This window comes from Haemorhous mexicanus, chromosome 2 (assembly GCF_027477595.1).
Source record: "Haemorhous mexicanus isolate bHaeMex1 chromosome 2, bHaeMex1.pri, whole genome shotgun sequence".
NCBI classification, from domain to species: Eukaryota; Metazoa; Chordata; class Aves; order Passeriformes; family Fringillidae; genus Haemorhous; species Haemorhous mexicanus.
Genome location: NC_082342.1, coordinates 47,997,868 through 48,020,425, shown reverse-complemented (window position 1 = coordinate 48,020,425; position 22,558 = coordinate 47,997,868). Strand labels below are relative to the sequence as shown.

The window sequence follows — 22,558 nt, the reverse complement described above, 5'->3', positions numbered from 1 at the left end:
ATATCAGAGGCAGCCTGCTGGGCTTTCTGAAATCAGGCAGTGTCATCCAAGAGCTATTTCCTGGTGGTCACAGGCATCTATGATTTTTCTTTTTATTGGTCAGTCATACAGTAGGGAGAAAAAGTCAGGTCAGATCCACAAAACCCCAGTACTTCTGAGGAGGCTGAAGACCTCATACTGCATTCCAGACTTAAATATTTAATCTTTCCTTACTTACAGTATTTCACTGACTCGCAAAAATAAGGGTACAAGGAGAGGGCAGATGGCCACATCAATCTCAACAAAGAGATCACTAAAGCACTATTACATGGACATGCTGAGCCTAAATAATGCATCCAGGTTAGCTACATAACATGGAACCAAATTCATAATTTACTACTATTTTAGTCATATATGGCAAGAGCCACCGCCACCAAGCTGCAGAAGCAGCACATCCATTTGTGCTTCGAGGAGGAGAACCAGCTTGGGTTCTCCAGATGTAAAGTAATCTTGTTAAAGCTAAATCTCTTCCCAATCCAATTCACCGCGCAGATGTAAAAACTCATCTTGCAGAAGGAAAGCAGTGAAATATTGCACATGAGATGGTAGGGTCTCTCTGCTTTTTCTTTTGTGATCAACGTGGGAGAAAATTCATGTAGAGTCTGTAACAGCTAGAAAGGCTGGAGATAAAAATATCCATCACAAAGTGTAGGAAGGGCTAGAAAGAACCTCCTGGGTGATCAAGAGTAGCCCCTTTCTGTTGAAGACACCACGTTTAATGAAGGTATATAATAATGTACCAACACGACAGCTGTATCAAACCACCACCATTTTGGAGCTCTACACCTTCTGCTCCTGGCTGGCAGGGATCCTCCTCTTAGGATCAGTACGATCAGTACGCTTTCTTCCCTTCTCCAGCTGAGATTTATTTATAGCCTACTTACAACCATTTGTTCTTGAGCCAACACCATCCATTAGTGGAACTAGTGGTTCCTCCTCCTTATTGCTCACCGCTTTCCGAAGCACGATGGCATCCCCTTGGCCTCCCCCAGCGCACTGGGAGCTCGTGGTGCCATGGTCGCTTCTCCTCCGCACCAGGAACCCCCACAGCTGTCCCAGCTCACTCCTCAGACGGGCACCCTCCCGCGGGAGGGCTCTGGGGAGAGCCACGCCGGGTGCTGAACTGGCTGCTGCAGGGACATACGGGGGACCGCAGCTCGGGCAGCACCCGCCCCACTCCCGGGACCCCACAGCAGCTCCCGGCGCTCCGACCCTGCACCACGCACCACAGCGCTCTGTGCCCACAGCACCCGCACCACTTCTGGGACCCTGCAGCACGGCCCCAGCGCTGTGCCCCACCACACGCCCCGCAGTGCTCTGTCCCTGTCACACCCGTCCCATTCCCGGGTTCCCGCAGCACCCGGCTCCCCGCCGTCCCCCCGCGCCCCTGGCCCCGCAGCGCGCGCAGGCGCGGGACACGAGCGCGCGCACCGCCGCCCACCGCCGTCCCCGTCCCCCCGCGCCCCCCGGAGGCCGCGCATGCGCGCCGCCGCCCTCCCGCTGCGGGACCCCCCTGCACGGAGCGGGCCCGGCGCGGCAGAGGGGGCGTGGCCTCCGAGGGCGTGCCCCGCGGGGGGCGTGTCCCGCGCGCGGGGGGCGTGGCGCGGCGCGGCGCGCCCTGTCCATGGTGCGGGCGGCGGCGCGGGCGTCCCCGCGGCGGGAGCGCGGCGGCGCGGGGCTGTATGGACGTGATGTCCCCGCAACAGGAGCACCTCGGCCCGGGCCGCTCGTCCTCGGTGAGCGGCGAGAGCAGGGGCTTCGCCGCCGCCGACAGCAAGAAGGTGAGGCCGCCCCCGGAGACCGCACGGGAAAGCGCCCCCCGGTCCTCGTCCGTGTCCCGGAGCTTCCCGCGGCGGGCACCGCAGGTCAGCGCGGCCCCACCGCGCGCTCCGCCGCGCCGTCTCCCTGGGTCCTGCACGCCGCCGTCGGAACCGGGGTCGGGGGAGCTGCTGGCGGAGCCGGGGCTGTCGGCGGGAAGGGTTCGTGCACGGGCTCCCCGGGGAGCCGGGAGTGCGGCGGTGCCCGGTGTGGCCGAGGGGCTTGTGACGGGTGGATAACCCGGGAACCTCGGGGGGTGGCTGCACGCATGTCCCGGGAGCACAGGGAGGCTGCTGCTGGGGTGTCCGGGGTAGGTACGGAGCGCCGCTGCACAGCTATCCCGGGCAGCTCGGGAAGGGTTTGCTGGGTGCTGTTCGGTGCAGTCACAGGGCTTTGCTGCATGGATTTCCTGGGGATCTGGCGCGGAGGGTGTTGCTGCATGGATGTGCTGGACCGATAAGGGGGTTTGCTACATGGATTTCGTGGGGAAACCTAAAGGACGTTTTGCTGAATGTATTTCTGGAGGTTTTGCTCGGTGGGTATCAGAGAGAGCTGGGGAATGGTTTGCAGAGCGGTTTTCTAGGGGATCGAAGAGGGATCTGCTGCATGTGTGCCTGGAGAGAGCGAGGGAAGGGTTTGATAGAGATGAGGTGGTGGCTGCTCTCGCACGTGCTTTGTGCAAGGGGAATATTAGAAGCTCCCTGAAGAAGCACCTTGTGCAAAGTGTATACAATTGATAGCAGAAGAACCTCATCCCATCTTCAAAACTGGTCGTAAAAGCTGTTTGATGTCTCAGATTGCTTTTCAGCATTTGACACAATCAAGTGCAAAATGCTCTCTTCTGCCTACAGCCAAGCACTTGTTTCTGCCTTTTACTTAGCTGTAACAAGCGAGCTGTGATAACCAGATTCTTCCTGCTGTATAAAACAGGAATTCTTTTTTTTCTCTTGGGTTTAGCAAGTGCTGAAGTGTTCTTCTATCCAAAGTAGGGCTGGTACCTTGCTGCCTTGCAGATTTTGCTTCACAATGACATTTAAATCTATTCACTGCCATGTCTTTAGAGGTGCACTTCAGACAACTGCCAAATAGGCTGGCAGGATTCGAATGACTGGCCAGGTTTCAGTGTCCCTTAGTAAATCTGTCCACCTGGTGACAATTTAGGATGGTAGTAAAGTCTGAGCTTGTGTCCAGTCCTGTGGCCAAGCAGTCCCTGGGATTTTGCTGGCCGTGGCACAGCAGTGCTGATGTGTCTCTTCGGGCTGGGAAGTGATGCTATGTGCTTCCATGGGTTGTGTCCCACCAAACCACATAGTGCTCCAGCCTGACTGCAACCCTGGGGACCTCTTCTTATGGCAGCTGCTGTCAATGGTGGAATGGTTGCCTGGAGAGAGTTTTGCCAGGATTTCTGCTACACTTAAAGTACTGAAGTTAATACCTGATTGGTTTCTGGACTGGGCATGTGATACACCTACATAAGGTGGTGGAGTACCTTCTGCTGCCCAGCTGGGCAAAATGATGGAGTAGATACTCACCCTTTCCAAGTGCTGTGATCTAATTTCAGATGGCTACATGTGCAGCTTTGATTTTTATCAAACATTTATTTCATTTTTGCTGGACAGAATATCATATACCTTCCAACCTGGCAGAGCCCTGATGCTAGGCACCCACCCGAAATGAGAAATTATGTTCGAGTACTGCGAAGATGAACGTTTTTATGGTGTGAGTTCCACTTCATTATTCAGCATTCTGAGGACAAATATTAATGGTAGCACTTGTGTTTCCTATTCCTGCTCCAAAGAGCCCACAGTCGAAGGAATGCAGACCTTGTTTTTGCCAACGCTGACAAGAGAGCAGGGATATTACTTTTTACGGATCTTGGCAGCCCTTTTGGAATTCCTCAGCGTGGAGGCACATGCAGCGGGAGTACAGATGGAGATCCTCCTGCAGAGAAGCAGCTTGAGACCCTGGCTGGGCCCTGCAGCATATGGCAACTTTGTACACCATGCACAACCAACACAGGCAGCCACCAACATCCAGCCAGCAGCTCAGCTGCTTGTCCACAGTTGTGATGCTTCCTGGAGACTGCTAGCATGTCACCTCTTTCTGTCTCTCTGGGGAAGAAGATTCCTACCTTTATCCATGTACAGGAAAGGAGTATTCCTAATTTTGCCTGAAGCTGGATCTCAGTGACAGTTCAAATCTATCTTTTACTATTTGGGTCCTTTGGACTCTATATATACCTCTGTGTTGTCTTCTACTCAGTGCCAAAGCATCATTTTTTCACAACACAGAAAGTCTTTTTTGGTAACAGGGAGCTTACCTTGTTTGTGTGGTTTCCTACAGTGAAATCCAGAATGTGTTGGCAAGAAATCAGTTTTGATGCTGGGGACACAGCACGTCAAGCTAAACAATTTTGTTGCAAATATGTATTTAACATCAACTGTTTTGCTTTCTGGCAAAAGCTACCCCCAAATATGTGATGCTAGGCGACCACTGAACCTTTCTCCCTTTTTATTATCGTGACTGTGTTTTCTCAAATTAGCTGAGATTTGCTGCATTGTTCTATGGTTTTCTGAACTCCTACTTCATCTTCCACTTGGCTGTCAAAACCAAGCTGAAGGATCACGTGCTTGATCACACCACAGAACCAGAATAGGGACAGAAAATGTCTAGGGCTTTTTTCATGTATTTTATGTGACCATTTAAACCAATATCCTGGAAACGTTTCTATGCCTATTCTTGGCATGCAAAATAATTTGCACTGCTAACCTACCTCACAGTCTGTGGGAGGTTCTCTCTGTTAAATGCTTACAACACTCTGCTAAAAGGTGACATTGAAGTGCAGTGTTTTAGTTAGACATTGAAGTGCAGTGTTTTAGTTAATGCTTTTGGAAAATTCTGGGCTAGTTTCCCCCCTTTACTGGACTTACTGGAGTCACTGTGTGTGATTGACCTATGGAGATGTTTTGTATTGACTGTTCAGCTTAGAAACCAGTACCAGTAAATTGATGCAACTCTGAAGTGGATTGCAGTAGCATGAGTAAAAGTGATTACACTGATAGAGCTTATTTCTACAAATTTGTCAAAACAAACCATGCAGCAGAGATGTCTTTTATGCCGATGTAACTGTGTCAGCAGTAGCAGCTGGGTCATTTAACCATATTTATAAGTTCCTGGTGTTTCACTTCTCTCTTCTCACAGGGGCTAAATTCCAACCAACCCTGAATATTTTATGCAAAACAATTATCTGGTAGCACAAGGAGTCAGTCCTAGGATTTTTGCTGTGTCCTTGAAGATTTCAAGTAACTGCTTACAATGTTTTGGAGGCTCAGCAATTTTTAATATTTACACCTACAAAGTGTCCAAAAAGCTAACTATTTTGAATACTAATCAAAGTAGCATTTATGGTGTGAGACTTGAAATGTGGCAATTCTGTCCCCGTAAATGTGTTTCTTTGTGATTCTGATCACAAATGCAGCAACAGTTTACTGGCAGGGAAAAGGGAGTTATAGTGTTCCTCAACAGTGTATTAAATGGACAAATTCAAGCAAATTAATGGCATAGGAAGAGTAATCATACATAATCTTCATCCCTTGTTTTACTCTGAAAAGACGAATCAAGTATGTATTTGCCATTATATTGTATGATACCTTGATGTCATGCCAAGAGATTTATCTTTTTTAAGATAAATCTCCTTAGGCAGGGATTTCTTCCTCCTGCAAAATTCGGTCCTATTTACTATGGTCCTGGCTGAGGATCTGGTGGGGTGTTTCTAAAATCACACCTGGTAGTGCTGGAAATTTCAAACACATAAGAACCCTTCTGGCACTATTTAGTGGAGTGATGAACAATTCCTATCATCCTGCAGATATATCCTGTGGCTATTTTGTCTCTGATGAGGACTGAAAAAGCCCCTACTTTAATGAAATCACCCGCAAAGTGGGTCATTAGGTTAAAATCACCTTGGTAGGCTGTGCTGGCTTGTGGTAACTTCCTGTGGTGATGTGCCTCCTGGTGCTGATTTAATTATGAACTGGTGTTAGCAATCCTTCATTTCTCTGTCCGTGAGAGAAACTAAAAATTATGCAGAATACAATGGGTTCTAGTTTTTTGATCTCCTGTTCCTGGTTTTTTTCTTTGCCCCTCCTGGTGGCAGTAGGAAAGAGAGGGGCACGATAGGTCATGTGGGATGTAACACCCAAGAACCACAAATAACAAATTATTGCCTCTTCATGTTGCTTGAAGTATGGATGTGGAGTGGGGGGGGAATCTCCTCTCTCTGTCATCTCTAAACTGCTCCTGAGAAAGTCTGAACATACAGAAACTGGGGCAGAATTTTATCCATGTGTTAACCTTCATGCTTTGTGGCAAGCTTGAAAGGGAACTCTGGGCTTCAACAGGACCATCGCAGAGTCACTGGTCCGAGCAGTGCCCTGACTCACTGTAGGACCCACAAGCAGTGTACTCGATGTTCCCCTCCTCTATGATGTGTTTACTAATCTTTCACATCTTCATCTTGTGATGTGGATGAGTGGAATCTTTTGAAGACATCTATATAAGTGCTTCCAAAGATTTGTATCCTTCGGGAAGTATGGTGAAACATGTTTTGTTCCTAGCTTCTTTTATCCATTTTTCTTTCTACTCTGATGTGGCCTTCAGTCTTTGCCGTGCTCTCTAGCAGCTGCTGTTCCATGAGGATGTGCTTTTGGTTCTTTGGTGTTGATAGCTCTTTTCTCTTGTGCCCTTGCAATTGTTTTCTCCACAATTATCCATCCAAAAATGGCTTTCTTTCGAGGAAGGTCCTTGTAAGTAGAAGTATTCTGCCAGCATAAACAAAAGCACATAGTTTTGTCACCTGCTCTGCCTTTATGGTAAATGGTCTCTCTGTGGGATCTACATCTCTGCTGCTTGAGCTAGCAGTTCAAATGCAGTCATCTTCTCACCCTGTTTTTGAGGGCTCGAGAATGTTATAGGTCAGCATAGGTCCATTTCTTGCTTTAACAAAGTGTAAGAATTCTTGTTATTTTTGGTACTTTTTGACAGCTCTAGTCTGTAAATCTAACAAATACTAGATTATAGTATGTAGGAAAATATAATCTATTGCCTCTCATAAGTGGCCCAGTGATACAGGGGTAAGAGTGATGGCCAGTTGTCCTGCAAAATTAACTGCTATATGCTGAGGGTTGTTGTGATTTTTCTGATTTTCAGGCATTTAGCTGAACTTTGCCTCACAGTTTCTGGTAAGGGTTTGTTGTCAGTGCTTTGGTTCATATCTAGTTAAACCAGGAATGTGTGCCACAGATAATGTTTTGTTGCTCAGACAACAAGAGCAGAGTTTGCATGGGTGAAATCCCTCGCAGTTATTAACTTAAATACATTTAGAGAGTAGGATTTGTTAAAATCAGACTTCTTTTATTAGAAAAATAAAGCAGTGAAAGGGAGAGCTTAGCCACTTGAAAGCAATCCTCACCTCGAGGCATTGGCACATCTGAGGGTTGTCCCTGTCACCCAGTTATATGACCCAGGCAGATGTCCCAGCCTTGACCCATTTCTGGAGTGAGCCTGTAAATCAGGAGCCTGAAATCCTTCAGTGTCTGGGGAGGCTTTAACAAGGTTATCTGCACATTGCTGAGGAGGCATTTCAGCTGTGTTTACCTGTCACTCAGGAACTAAGTAAATTTTTCAACTGTTTTGTCTGTTCTTAAATAGACATCAAGTAACATTTTCTTATCCTAAGCTCAAACCACTGCAAGAAGACAGTTTTTCCCTGTGTTACTGAGCACATATGTTTTTCTGTTCCCTGTCCTTTGCTCAGATAGCAAGGAGAGGATTGATGATGATCAACTCTGTTTTCTTGGTCACCTTGCTTTTCTTTTACAGTCAGTGGAGAAAAACTTCTTCAGACAAGATGAGCCATGCCCTAAACTGTCCTTTTCTCTCTGTCAGCTATAAAAGGAGCACAGGGCAGACAGCTCAGCAGGTGTGTGAGTCAGAGGCTGGGAGAGGAATCTTCCTGCGTGTGTCTGACCATGGCATGGGTCAGGCAGCACAACCTGGCAATGTGGGCAGTGTGTTCCTGGGGAATCACTGCACACTGTCCCTGGCTTAGCCTGCCTGCTCTGACCAGTAGCTGCAGCAGGGTATCCACTTAGTGCATAGATTTTTAACTTCTCTAGACACTTGAAAATATTATAAACACTCTATATGCATTACTTAAATTACTCGTCATCACAAAATAAATAGTAAGTACCATTATTTTTTTTTTCATACATTCTTTATTTAATTCACACTCTGCCATTCTCTTTAGAAGCGTGATATAGTAAGGCGATACATGTAAAGTGCAGGAACAGTTCCAGTTTTTTTGATCTTACCGTGTGTTACCTTTTCCACAGTGGAAATCAATATTGTAACTTGGCAATATATTAATTTATATAAATTTCAAATAGCGCCATCATGCACTTCAACTGCGAGGCAAAAAAAGATTTTTTCCTCCAGTTGATGACTTGGGAGATATTGTGCAAGTTTTACTGTAATCCATAGGGTTTCTGGTTCCTGAGGAGAGACAGCATATTTTCAGTGATGTTTTGCAAGCTTTCTGTCCTCAGCATGGTGGGCTGGTCTGCTCATAAACCGCCTACCATCACAGTTTACAAAACAGTGTGTCAGATTGTAGGTCTGATCGATATCTGGTGTAAATTCATCCTTCTCCACTCTACAGGCCTCTGACTTTTTTATACCAAATGAGAAACTGGCCAAATGCTACCACCAGTCCAACAACTGAAATTGCAAAACCTTTTTTGTTTCTGTTAAGAAGTCAAGACAACCGCAACCAGAAATGCAGAAAGTATGAAGTTAAACCTGAATCGGAGGGGAAGGGGCAGCAACACCAGCTTTTGGATGTGAGGAAGACAGAAATAACTCTAGTTTGTGCTGACTGACACAAGATTATCGTCTTTAGCATCTGGCACACAGTAAACATTCATTATAGATACTGATTTTATGATACATTTCACATGGGTGTGACTCAGCCAGCAAGTATGAGAATTTCTGCCTGTGTTGACCTTTCTAATATTTACATGAAAAAATGGGAGGTAATGATGTGGGACACATGTTGAGAAAGGCTTCTCTGTGTCCCATGCTTAGATAATTGGTCAGTGCATCTCCTTTTCCTCCCAAACATCTGCTCTCACAACAGCTGTTCAGGATATATCTCTTCTTCTCCACATTGCCATCCTTGCACATAATAAAAGCAATAAAAATGAGGATAGCAGGCAATCCGATCCAACTTAAGGAAAAGTGAATTTATTCTCTCCCTTCTCAAAGTGAATCAATTCAAGTTGTCATGATGGTCACTTATTTTCTCTTCCCAGACTCTGTACATAGCAAAACAAAAATAAAACACCCCTTTATGTCTGCAATCAATGTCTCTGTGTAATGTGTTTATTTGCATACAGCTGACCTGACTCACTTGAGTGCTGTGAAAATTTTCTTTTTCTCATCAGTGATCTTTTTATGTTTTGAGGCTATTTTTTTTCCTGTTAAGATATGCTTAGTAGCTGTGCTAAGAGTTTGCCCAGAGAGGCTGTGGAATCTCCTCCTTGGAGGTAGCACAGACCTCTACTTGAGGTGGCCCAGAGTGGCCTGCTTGAACGGGTCTTGCTGTCATCAGGTTCAGAGAGGCTGGGTCACAGAGCTGCTGGGATCCCCTCCGACCAGGATTATCTCTGCCAGTTATTTGAGCTCTTACTAAATTTGCTGTAGTCTAGACTTTACTTTGGTCTTCAGACATTTGAGTCAAGACTAGAGTCTCGCTGGCACAGGTGCTATTCAGCACTGCTAACCCAAGCATGAAAAAATCATGCTGTAATTGCCATAGATTTTAAAATAACTGCAGGTTTTTTTTTTCCCAGTGACTTTTTTTTCAGACCTGAAGATCTCTTTGAAAATGTAACCAAACTTCCACTGCATTTGCAGGAGGAAAAACTGAGATGCTCCAGTTTTTACCCCCCCAAAAGCCATCTGTGTAAATTGCAGTAAATTTCCCACAGGGAGGTGATGCTTTATATTAACTCCTGAAATCTGCCTGTTGTGTGACATATGTGGCTGGTCTTCTGTAGCATGTTACACTGCATTGTTACACAGATCTCTTTTTGTCTTTGTATTTGCAGGTGTGCTACTTTTAAAACCTCTAACAGCTTGTCAGATTAGCTAACAGTAAGACAAACGGATTTAATTCACTAGACCAATTTATCTTATTTATTTATTTTAAAAACTATTAAAAATGGGCATCTCTTTTATTAGTAATCTTTTATTATCTAGTTATAGTCCAACTGGAGACAGCTAAATGTTCCAAGACTTAATTTATCAGTCTTGAGAAGTTATTTTTTGATAAAATAGGGAGGAGGAGATAATTTTAAAGGCGAATTGAAATTACACAGTTGAATTTAGAACAATTGCTGCACAATGGCTGTAACTGAGTGACAAAACAAGCAAGCGTGCTCTACAAAATAAAGAGAGAACCAAAAAAAGGACACAATAACAGATGGACTGCAGTCAGTAAAATAAATTCACTTGTCACAAGTGAGAAAAATACTCAGAGTTCAGTTTCTCCGAGGGGAGCACACCGTGCACCTGCCCAAACAGAACGAATGCCATGTCCAGCACATACATTGGCAGAAGAATCAGTTGTTCCCACCATCCTGACATATTTGTCCTGGTAGTCAGTGGTTATTTCTGGTATGAAGGAAGAGAGTCATGCTTTGTGATTAGCTGAGAGCAGGGATTTCATGGCTGTCAGAGGTTCACCTGTTTGTGGGCTCTCAGTGGGGCTGTAAGGTACCACTGCATCATTGGCTATTCTCCTGTCAGGGTCTCAGGAGGAGTTTGACCCTGGTTCTTTTGTTCACCAGTTCATTCTGTAAAGTATTTGAGCTAAATAAGGTAACAGTCACCCTTCTGGTGGAGGGTCAGTGAGAGGAGAGGTCATGCACCTTGGCAGCAGGCTGCACAACCGGTTCAAGACAGCCCTCCAGGGTTAGGGCCAGGACTACTCAGTCCTGCTTCTGGCTGCAGGAGGGAGACTGAATGCATTGTGGTGCATACATTTACGTTCAGAAAAATGTGTATTTTTGTCTCCTGTGGGTGCTTTTGAAAATTTCTACCTCTGGGGAAAGCCGTGGTATTTATTTGCTCAGTATTTTTATTGTAGTGTTCAACTTCACTGACTGGAAATCCATGCTCTCTTGTTAGCTACTGACATTTTCATCTCTTCCTTGTGCTTTTTTTTTTTCCCCTGCGGTGTTCTCTGTCTTTGAGTGTCTCCTTTTTCTCATTCTCTTCCTAGTTCTATACTAACAACTGCCCTGCCTCTCCCTATTTTATTTTTCTTATACATAATCAGCAATGAAAAAAAAGTCATTGTTGACTACCGAGTGGCAAGATACGCTCCAGACTGAGTAGCAGGGAAGGAAAATGCTCTCATCTTTAAAGATTTGTTAAAAAAGGGTAGCCTAATATAATGTGTAAGGTCAGGTGGATAGAATCCAAACCTTAAACCATGGTAGATGTCAGATGTGACACAGAAATATATGAAGTATTTGAAATTTAAACCACCACCTGGATATTTGATACATTTAATGTACAATAAATTACTAAGGGACAAAAAAGTGGTCGAGGACCAGCTCTAGGTGTTTATTTCGTGTGTGCAGGGTACCTCAAGTATCTGTGTATGGACATTAATTTTCAGCTTTTCTATACACTTGCTTTCTGGTAATGCTCCTGCTTTTCTTACCATATTTTCCCCTTCCAGGGGGAATTTCCCTGTGATATTTTCCCCCTCCAGGGTTGCTGAGGGCAATAACAGCCTTTTCCCCATGGCCTGAAATTGGAGTCTGGCTGTGCCCAGTCTGTGTGCATGCAGTTGTTGTTCCAAATCTCACCTGTGATTTCATTTTGTTTCTCTTTCCAATCAGAAGATGAAGAGTTTGGCCCAAAGACGCCAGTCTGCACCGTCTCTGATCTTTGTCAAAGCACTCAGCAGATCTAGATCGGCCTCCAGGTGAGTCAGTGACTTTTGCTGGCTGTACTGTTTTGCAGGTTCTCAGCCCAAAACTTGAATGTTTTCAAACTGTTGTCCACACCAGATTGCTGAACATAATTCAGGCTCCTTGGTAGCTGTGCAGCTGTAAAGGCTGCTGAAAGATGTGACAGAACCAGCCCAGGCACCAGGTGGTCTCCTAGAAGTCCCAGTGCTGCCCCACTGAGCTGTTTATACCTGGCTGGGTGAGCAGTGCTGCTCTGCAATTTGTAACCAGGCATGAGACATTTGAGCTGCTCAGCTGTGAACAGTTTGTGACTGGCTTTGATTGCATCCTGTGGAGATGGCATGGGCAGAAGAAGATGAGTGCTTGCTGCCTTGGACACTTCCACTCTGTCAGGTGTGACTCAGGATTGTTCACTGTAGACTTGCACAGTTTAATTGGAGCTAAGTTTCTTCTGTCATTGCCTGCTGCATGGCACAGGCTGTCCAGAGCTCTGGAAGCACCTGCTGATTCAGGACAGTGCTGTGGGCCAGAATCTGGTGATCACAACCTTCCCCTGTCCAGTATCAGCACTTTTGGGGCTGAATTTGTGGGTGTTAAGCATTCAGCCTTTTTTGTCCTCGTCTTCTGCCAGAATCGGTCATCCTTCCTCCCTCCTCCCATGTAAAGCTGCATAGAAATGGAAGTTTCTGTGGAGCTAGTCCCCTGTCCAGCCCCAGCCCTGACCTGCCATTTGAACCACTCTGCATACATAACTTTTTTTCTCCCTGCACTACAGTTCATTAGACTTTAAACTTACAAAACGTGTTTATCGAGAAGTGAACCATCTGGTCAGCTGTTAATGCTTCCAGCTGTGTATTGCTCTTTATGAAGAAATGTTATGGAGGGAAATAAAAGTATGGCTTTGTAAGGAATATTTTTTCCTACGCTGTGGTGCGTTAAGTAATCAGTGCGTGAGCTTTGGAAAGCTTTTTGTCTTTGATCTAATTAATATCTGGTCTGACATCATTTAGAATTCCCCAGTATTTCAGAAACCTGTGACAGTATTCTGTGAAAAAATCAGAGTTGCAAAATAGGAAAGTCAAAATTACCTGCTGGTATTTAGACAATACTTTTCTTCAATTCTACTTTTTAAATTTACTTTATTGCCTGCTCCAGAAGTATCAGAAATCAGAATTAGCTGGAGAGACTGACTGTAATACACACTACATTTTAACCTAAGAATTTTATGCTTTCTGAAGTGTCTTGCTTGTATGGCCCAGATCAGAATTATTTCCAAATCTAGTGTGTGAAAGGATTCTCTCTGCCAGTTGGCAGAAGCTGTGTGGTGGAGAGGACCAAAGAGGGGAATTCATTACTTTATTCTTCAGTAAACAATGCTTATCCTACACAACAGCTGATGAATGCTGCCTCAGTCATGTCTGTCCTCTGCCTGTGGCATCAAACAATTTAGCTGCTTCTGTTGTTTTCAACAGAAGTCTGTGGCCTTTTTGAGAGATATTGGGTGAAGTCTGAGGACTCTCAAGTCAGAGCAGGCGATTTTGTAGCTTCAGAGTCTTTTAGTTTAGAGTGTGACACTTTGGATGGTGTTTATTATTGTTCACAGGAGCAGCAATTCTCACCTGTGCCTGACTTCCTTGTTTGGCTGTGCAAAGCACATTCCTCTTCATCACCAAACTGATGGATGAGTTTGATCTTTCCACTCAGTTTGTCGTGTAAATGCTTAACTCTGGTGAAGTGCTTTCTCTGAAGGAGAGCTGAAGAGCAACAAAATGACTTCTCATGTTTTCTAATCTCCTCCAAATGTTTTACCTCAGACCTGTCTCTGCTCTTAGTTCTTATAGACACAGCCAGCCTGCAAAATCTATCATTCTTCTCTGGCAGTGAACCTTTATACTGGGACTCCGTAACACTTACTTGTTAATGGTTGATTAATGATTTGTAGATAATAAAGCTCCTATCTGAAGTTAACAAACATCTGTGAGGGATTTATTTGAATACTCTCACCTCAGCAGCTGGCTCACCTCAATATTTGTTGAAATTAATGAACAAGTGCAAAGTTTAAAAGGGCAGGAAATACTTAGAAGCCGAGTCAGTTTGTGTTTTTATACCACTTTATATGTCAGGTGTCCCTGGTTTATATACAGGGCACTTTCATAAAATGTAGTGGCACTTTGGACAGACTTACTCTGGGGCATTTTAAAGTTTATTAATGCTATTTAGTCAAAGAAACCATTGTGACATCTGGAGATGGCTATTTAGCATTCAGAGGACTGTGGTTTTCGATGGTAATGGTATGGTAGCTGTGATGAGCCAAGGATGTGAGCAAGACAAGATGATCTGGCTGGAAAAACCAGTGCTTGTTTGTGCCATTGTCCTCTTATGCACTTCTGAAAGAGAAGCAAGTCTGAAAGTCTTCTGTGCTTAAAAGCTTCTCATCTTTTTCTCCAGCTGTATCATTAAACCCATCATTTGGTTTAATGAACATTCAGCTTTCATTACAATTCTTGCCTTGCCTTGTCAGTCGTATAGAAGGAGTCAGATGATACTTGGCCTACAGAAGAATTCTAGGATGGCTGTATGGCATGGTGGTGCACAGAAGGGAAACCTTGCTGTGATCCATGCCTCGCTTGACTTGTACCTGCAGGCAGAAGACAAGCATAGTAAATAGTACAGATATTATAGTGGAATTTGGGCCCTTACATCCAAGAGATAAAGATATGCAGACCACTGTTGCCACATTTTTCTTGTTTCTCTTGGTTTTTTTCCTGTACAGCTTATTTTTCATCACAAAATTGTGATGAATAGCCATGTAAAGACTCTTCACATCATCAGATGTACTCTTTGGAAGCACTTTGAGCAAGGTTATTGTAGAAATACATCGGAAAAGTAAGCTTTTGGTATTTTTCTTGGCTCGTTTTCAGGTGCAGAAAAAATTAATTTCATTGTTAACTCCGTTAATGTGTATGAAATCAGCAAAGGATTTGGATTAGTTTAATTTGTCCACGGACTTGTTCCACAGTTGTAATCTTCCTCTTACTTTTTCTTGGTGTCTTTTAGTGAAACCTGCACAACTTAATCATACAGTTCAGTGCAATACAAATTACATACTTGAAACAGAAATGTCTGAGGCCTGGATTTAAAGCATCGGGTATTGTCATCTCATATAATTGACACAGAATAATAAAGACTTGTTTCAAGTAAAATTTTCAGCTTTTGTTCTGCTGTCGCTTAAAACAATTTTCACACGTGACAAAACCTGAGTTTTTGGTCTGCGTTGGTGGTCTTCTGCTTGCATCTCTAATATTTCACAGGGACAGCCAAACTCTGTGCTGCAGCTGCCAGCAGCTTCCCCTTTTCTATTGCACACCTCAACAGATCTTTGAAGGTGATATTTTTACATGCTGAAACCAAGTAATATAATCTCACAATTTCTGAGTCTGGAAGACCATTTATAGATCTGTGTCTCCACACATTAAAGGTGTTAAAATACTGAAAATGGAACAACTCTTTTTTACAGTATGAAGAGTGTTTATGTTATTATTTTGGTGTAAGCTGGAAGCACAGGCTGTTTTTAAAAAAAAAATCCCAAAGGATATTTTTTAGAAAGTTTTATGAATAAATCCCTAAAGAACCTGAAAAGGAAGTTCCTAAAATGTTACTTCTACTCAATTTTGTTATGTGACTTTTATGGTTGGCAAAGTGGAAGGTAAAAACTGGAGATTCGACAAGTTTCCAAGGTGTTTCCTCCCCTTGTTTACATAGAAGTAATGTTATGCCATTCACAGAGAGGCTGTTCTTCCTTCTTCCAGTGCACAGTAAGTGATTCTGGCATGTCATCTTCTAGGGGTCCTGTGCCAAAGGCTAAATATCCCAGATAACGAAGATCATATGTGTAATCTAGTAATACATTCCACTTGGCGCAAGGCAAATACAGAGTGTTCCCGGAGCCTTGGACATTGTGTTTTCAGGGTTTTAGTCAGAAGAAATGTGGATGATCCAAGCTACGGGACTAGAAGAAGACAAAAAATAGAGACTTTTAATAAATGTAAATTGCCAGAAGGCCTTAACTGTATCTTTTTCATGGAGAAGATGGGTAGTTGGTGTTTCAGGTAAAACTGACGGCCGGGACGAGGGGGATGAAAGTTCATTGCGAGTAACCAGCTTGTTAGACAGAGGTTCCAGCCGCGATAATTTTGCTTGTTCTTCAGTCATTTCCATGCAGGTGAATAACCTTGCCTGGCAGTGTAATCTCTGTGAGGCAGGTTGGGCTGGCGAGGCAATGGAGGGGCAGCGCGGGCCCCTGGGCCGTGCGCCGCGGCCGTTTCTACCTGCTGGCACAGCACGAGGCCCTGATGCAGAAGCTCTCCTGCTCGCTCTCCTGTCTGCCCGTGCGGAGGTGGGTGAGGCTCTTGCACAGCCCCCAGGCGCCATGGCAGCGTTTGCTGGAGCGTGGGCCGTGCATGGCACCTCCCTGGCAGAGGCTGCCTGTGCCAGGCAGAGGAGCGGCGCCCTGGGCCGGGGTCGCCATGGCCTGGCCGGGCAATGGCGCCGCTGCTGGCGGGGACACGGCTCAGGGTCGGCCCTGGGGTGGCAGGGGACGGGCAGCGCCTCGCCAGGGAGTTTGCAGAGCTGTGAGGGGCAAAGGCCGTGCTATGTGTGCCTGCCAGTTTCCAGGAGTGCCTTCCACATGTGCTCGGTGGGAATTTGCCTCCGGAGCAGCTGCAAGCCGCCAGCGGGGAGAGCTGGGCTCAGAAGCAGAGCGGGAGTTGGCATGGACAGGTATGATCCCAGCTGGCTCCAGCCAGTCGTCTGAACTGAGTCTCCTGTTCCTACAGACTCAGTACCAAAGCAAATGAAGGTGTCTTTGCTTCTGGGTCGAATTCTTAGATTTAATTCAGCCTCGAAAAACTTGATCGGGATTTTTCCTGAGGTTTTTCATTTCATGAAAAGTTTTGATGTTTTAACATTTTGTGCAGAAATCTCTATATGAGAACTGCCCTGGATTTCTCCCCTCAATATGTCGTGCTTCCCTATGTAAGGTAAACATATATGAATTTGTAGAAAAATAGTAATTTTTTTAACTCCTTTTTTGTATTTAATGCTCTTCCTTTTTAATGGAATTATAATTAAAACAACTTGTGATGATATTCTACAAGTTGTCAGTTTCTAGTATGTTGAATTCATGCTTGATTAAAGCTAATTATAACACTGGAGTATTGCTTCCTTAAACCATGTGTTTGAACACAAAAGTTACTTTTATATAATAATAGCTGAGGATAAAATTTTATTAGCTGTTAACAACGTGAACTTTCTGAGGCCTCAGATGGCCTTTTCACTCAGAGATTGGCAATCCTGCCCCTCTGCTGTGTGTTTTCTGTTTTGTTTTGTGTGAGTGTATGTGTGCATATGTTTGTTTTTGATAAAAACCCTCGGTTCTTCATTTACGACCTACAAACTGGCTTTTAGCGATGTTTGTACATCTGGAGATAGAAATGAGCTGCGGCTTTGGGAGATATGCTGCTTTTTTATTAAAAGGAAAGGACTAGAGGTAAGAAGGAAGGCTTGGAAGCAGGGTTTTGGAGGGATTGGAGTTTAAAGAAGGGTTTAATTTTACAATAAATGACTAATAGTTTAACACCAGCGCCTTAAGCCGATTCCCTTTTGGAGAGAATTGTGGGAGTATGAAGACAGCGAGGGGCAGTGCTCATCAGGATGAGTGCAGGGCTCTGCTTGTCCAGATGTCTCAGTGTCCACACGTGCTTTTGGCTGCAGCCCATTGAGAGGACTTTTTGGATTAGGCCTTGAGGTCTGGCAGAAAGCAGCTGTTGTCCAGCCATTGTGTATGGCTGATTTTAGACAGTAAAATCTCTTGCCAAGTGACAGTCTGGCCAAGCAGTTTGGGCAACAGCATACCTGAGGAAATCACAGACCAACTTGCTCAGTCTGCTTTGTGATCATTTGTCTCGTGTAAACAAGCAGAAAGGCTCTAATGATGTGCAGGCTGACGTGCAGCCTCTGGTGCTCCCACCTCAGACAAGGGCCAGCATTAAATACCCTTTGGACTCTCCATGGCATTGCTTCTGGTCCAGCTGTGTCCTCGTGATGCACAAAGCTGCTGCTGAGGGGTTTTGATCACATTATGGGAGTAACAGTCTGTATTTAGGTATCTTCTGTGCCCACTCTTTACTCTTTGGGTACTGGGGGCTAGATCCAATAAAGGATAATAAGCCTCAGGGGCAAGACTGTAAACCCATGACAGAAAGACATCATCTCAGAGGCTTCCTGACCTCTCAAGTGCCTCTGTTATTTAGACACTGTCCTGCTGACCAGACAGCTTACCAAACACCTGGAGTTTTGCTTTTGCACATGCCAGTACAGCATAACTGTTGGCAGCACTGAGCAGGTAATTATCATCAAAAGGCACAGAGATGTGGGCGATCCTCTAACAGCTTTTTTCCCCAGCTCGGATCACTAGTGGAGTGGGAACCTCTGACTAATCTGCCTGAGTAGCTCTGTGAAAAACTCATTGAATAAATAGGTGGGCAGTGAGTTATGGGAAAGCAAACAGGTGCAGGTAACTCCATGCATGTTCATAGGGAATCTGGGTCACTACACTTGCCATAGCTGGCAGCAGCAGGCATATTAAGTAATCTCTTCACTGTAATAGGATAATTCTTGTGCTGTAGTACAAGTATCAAAATATAATTCAAAGCCCTGGAGGCAAAGCAAAGCCAGATTTGTTCCTGTTACAACTGGACGGGTGAAGGGACAGTCCTGTCTTCCATGTTGGCATGCCTATTGGTCATCTCTCTTAGAGAAGTGGTTCTTACAAACTGCAGCCAGTACAGGGCCTGAGCAGATCCTCTCTGCATGTCTGTGGTGGGGCTTTGTGGAGTTCACCCCAGTGTGTCCCACAGTTCGTAGACTCATAGGATGGCTTGTGGTGAAAGAGACTTTAAAGATCATTTACCTCTAAGCTCCCTGCCATGGGCAGGGACACCTTCCACTAGACCAGGTTGCTCAGGGCCCTATCCAGCCTGAACAGGTCGTGAACCCTGCTAGGGATGGGGTAACTGCAACTTCTCTCTACAATCTGTGCTAGTGCCTACCACAATCACAGTATAGAATTCTTCCTAAGATCTAATCTAAACCTACCTATTTGCATTGCTTCTTCAATAATGGGAAAATCAGAGTCTAAAGGGGAAGGGCTATTGAGCAGTGAAACCTTGAGAGACCATGAGCAGCCCCACTGGTATTACCCAGTGATTGAGTGGGGTGACTGACAGGCAGTGAACCCAGGCAGTCAACTAGAAAATGCCATTTCCCTGTTGAAAGGACATGGTCCACACCAGTGACTTACTCTTGCCCATCTGCAGCCTGTGTGACATAGAGCTGGAGATGTTAGGGTGAGCAGAAACAGGTAGGCTCACTGACAGCCATTCATGATGGTCCAGAAGGAGTTTCTAAAGATGTCCACACCAGTCTTTTTACCTCATGTGCACATCAGCTTTAAATTACCTGTTTCTGTAGAGATCTGCAGAACGTCCTAGCTCTTTTGGTGGCCCAGAATTCCTGGCTGTTATATGACCTGTGCTGAACTCTTGTAATACACTTTACGAGAAGATATCTGAAAACACCTTTTGAATAAAAGGTCAGTTTCATCCATGAGGTAAGTCAAAGTCAATGGAGTTGAGCCAGGCTTTTAAATGTTCCAGTTGTGATTAGGTCAGATTAATTCTCCCAATTGCAATTACTGCTTCTCAAAAAAGTTAAGGTAGGACAAAAGCTGTATCTCTTCAGCCAGCTAAAATAATACTGGATCTCCTAGTCAGACTGAGATCCCAGAGTGCTCCTCTGTCTCCTCAGAGCGGGTAGGAAGAAGCTTGGTTGGTAGTAGCAAAGGTAGCCTGTGCATCCAGGCTTCTTGTAGGCCATGAGAAACTCCAAAAGCCCAGACATCCATGGTCCAGAACTGTAGAACTGGGATGTTAGGTTTTGGGCTTTTCTTTTGCCTCAGTTCATCCTACTTTTTTTCCCTTTTTTATTTTCTTTATTATCTTTTTTCCCCCCAAAGGGCACTTTTTTGTGACTTTTGTTTTTGGCCTGAACAATAAGATCTCTGTTTGGGTAGACAGTGCCTGGAATGGCATTTCCCTGGTGCAATTGCAAAGAGAGAGTAACTCAAGGTGGTGCTGCTATGTCAGGCAGTAAAAGTGAGCGGGAACTGCAGTGGGGAACAGAGGATTGATTCTTCCAAAGGCCAAAAAGCTTTTATTGAATTCTACATGTGAATGTGTCCTCTTCCAAACGTCTCCCTTGCTTAGGGGGCCATAGACCGAAACCCCTTGAACTTGCTGGCTGACTGGAGAACACCCACACTGCAAGAGCTTTTCAACGGGATTTACATCACTTGCCCTAAATTGTTTTCTGGTGGAAATAGGCAAAATATGACCAAAACGTGTGGTGCTAATTTACACCCATAGAAAATTTTGCCCTTGTGTTAAATTTTCAGAGTAAACACCTTGCAGCTGTTTATTAAAATAAAACAAAAAGCCTTGGAAGCAAACCAAACCACAAGCATGTTTCCTGTCTCCAGCCTCCACGCTGTGGTGCATGCTTGCTCTGCAGAGAATTGTGTCCTTTTGGCTATGTAAAAATTACTTAAGTGCAGCTTTGTTTACAGTTAAGCTGCCAAGCTTCCATTCTGAAAAGTGTGAGGATTTTGCTTTAATGATGCATTTTACCCTACAGCTATGTGATATTTTTCTGCCAGACTACAGAAAACTAGTCTGGTATGTGCCTCAGCACCTGAAACATTTAGTGCAAACCACCACCTTATTCTCTATAGTCACTTTTATTATGTTTCATAAGGTTTTGACATCATGCAGAGATGATACAAGACAATTTTTAGAATCCTATTATAATTTAAGTTGGAATATTTTTCTCGATATATATTGCATTAAAATGTGCACACTGAGTTTTAGAAGCAGAGGAGTGATATCCCATGTCATAAATAAAAGTTTTAACCTTGATTTCTGCCCTAAAATGTAAATTAGTCTATTTATCTGACTAAAACTTGCTCCCAGTCTCAATTACCATATATCTTCCTTCCATTGTCCAGGCTTGTGCTTGCCCTGCCAGTGCTGGAGAGTGGTTTCCAGCACATTTTGATGGGAAATCTTAGTGACCCTGCTGGGACTCACTGCTTGATCTTGGGTATAATTTTCTGAGGTCCAGCTGCTTGCCTGCATAGAGTGAGGATAGCCCTGTGCTGGAGGCTGTGAGCTGAGGCTGATACTTGCTCCAGGTCAGAGGAGTCCCTAGGAGATCCAGAGGCACAGTCCATAAGGGAAAATGCAGGGGCGAGGGTTGACTGGCCTGTATTTGTTCAAACACATTACTTGTCAAAAAGAAGCTGCAACCAGTAAAGAACACTTGTAAAGTAGAATCAGGCATTGTAAAACTTAGCAACTAATGCTCTTTGAAAAACCGAGCAGATCTCAGATCTCTCTTGTTTCATGGTACAAAAGCTACTGTACCCGCAATGGTGATGGCCTAGGGGACTTTAAAGGAGTGCTGCAGAAAATAGACTTGCTATTTCTGGAATGCTGCACTGTTTTCACAAAGTGCTGTTTTAACTGCATAAAATTTACCAAAGATAACAGTATGCAAACATGCCCAGCATCCTCAGAACGAAGCTCTCTTGGCATAGCAGGGATCAATTGACAGCAGATTTTTAGAAATGGATTGGCAGCCCATGTAATTAAGAGAGTTTCATGCTTGTTTATTAAAGTCCCTTCTATGAATAGTCCGTGTATGTTTACAACTGCATACTATCTTTATGCTGGCCCACATCTTACCTACCACCTTCCTGGAAAACACTCCTATACCCTCCAAGCTCATATTTTTTATGCTTTCTTTCGCCCTCCAAGTTTAATTATTATTTATTACTATAAAGTGCCGTACAAATGTAGATGAGGTGCATATTCAGGATCACAAAGATTTGATGTGGGCAGATCCTGAGCACGTGGGTGGCTCACCGAGGGCACTGATTTTGGTTCAGAGGCAGTGACAGAAAGGAGCAGTTAGCACCTTTAAAAATGCAGAGGATTTTATATCTCTATCTCTATATATATCTACAGCTATATATATCTGCCTGCCTAAGTAGGGCTCTGAGCTGCAGAGTGCTCTGTGTGGGTGAGCCTTGTCTGTGTTACCTTGTTCATGGCAATGGGAGCTGTGGATGCTCGTCCCTGACACCATCAGGGCTTTGTGTGGTTGTGCTGAACAGCCAGTGGAGATGGAGCAGGATGGACTGAGCAAGTCATGGGAAATGGGCATGGCTGTTGGCATCCCTGTTTTCAGCTCCTTTCTCCATCTATAGATAGTTTGTGCCAAGCCAGAACTGTCACAAGGACATCTTCAGATAACAGCGTTTTTGAGGAGTACCATGTTGTATCTCCCTGTTTCTTCCCTTTTCCATCTACAGCTGGGAATGATCAAGAACTTTCCATCTACAGCTCAATGATCAAGAACATTTGAGGGCACGATCAAGAACTTACACAGGGCTTTGCTTGTTCCTCAGCTGTTTTTCAAAGACAAAGCCCCTTGCTGACAGATTTTGGAGGTAGGTCTGCAAATGGGTGTAGTGCAGTTGT

General features: G+C 44.6%; 1 protein-coding gene across 1 annotated transcript in view; it reads left to right on the top strand.

Annotated features, from left to right (window-relative positions):
* The first annotated feature begins 1,671 nt into the window (after positions 1 to 1,671).
* The window catches only part of ARHGAP20 (Rho GTPase activating protein 20), a 58,252-nt gene continuing 37,365 nt past the window's right edge, over positions 1,672 to 22,558 (top strand). The window contains 2 exon segments of the mRNA XM_059838678.1: positions 1,672 to 1,904; positions 11,829 to 11,914. Coding sequence (XP_059694661.1) covers positions 1,722 to 1,904; positions 11,829 to 11,914 — 269 coding nt within the window. The 5' untranslated portion in view covers positions 1,672 to 1,721.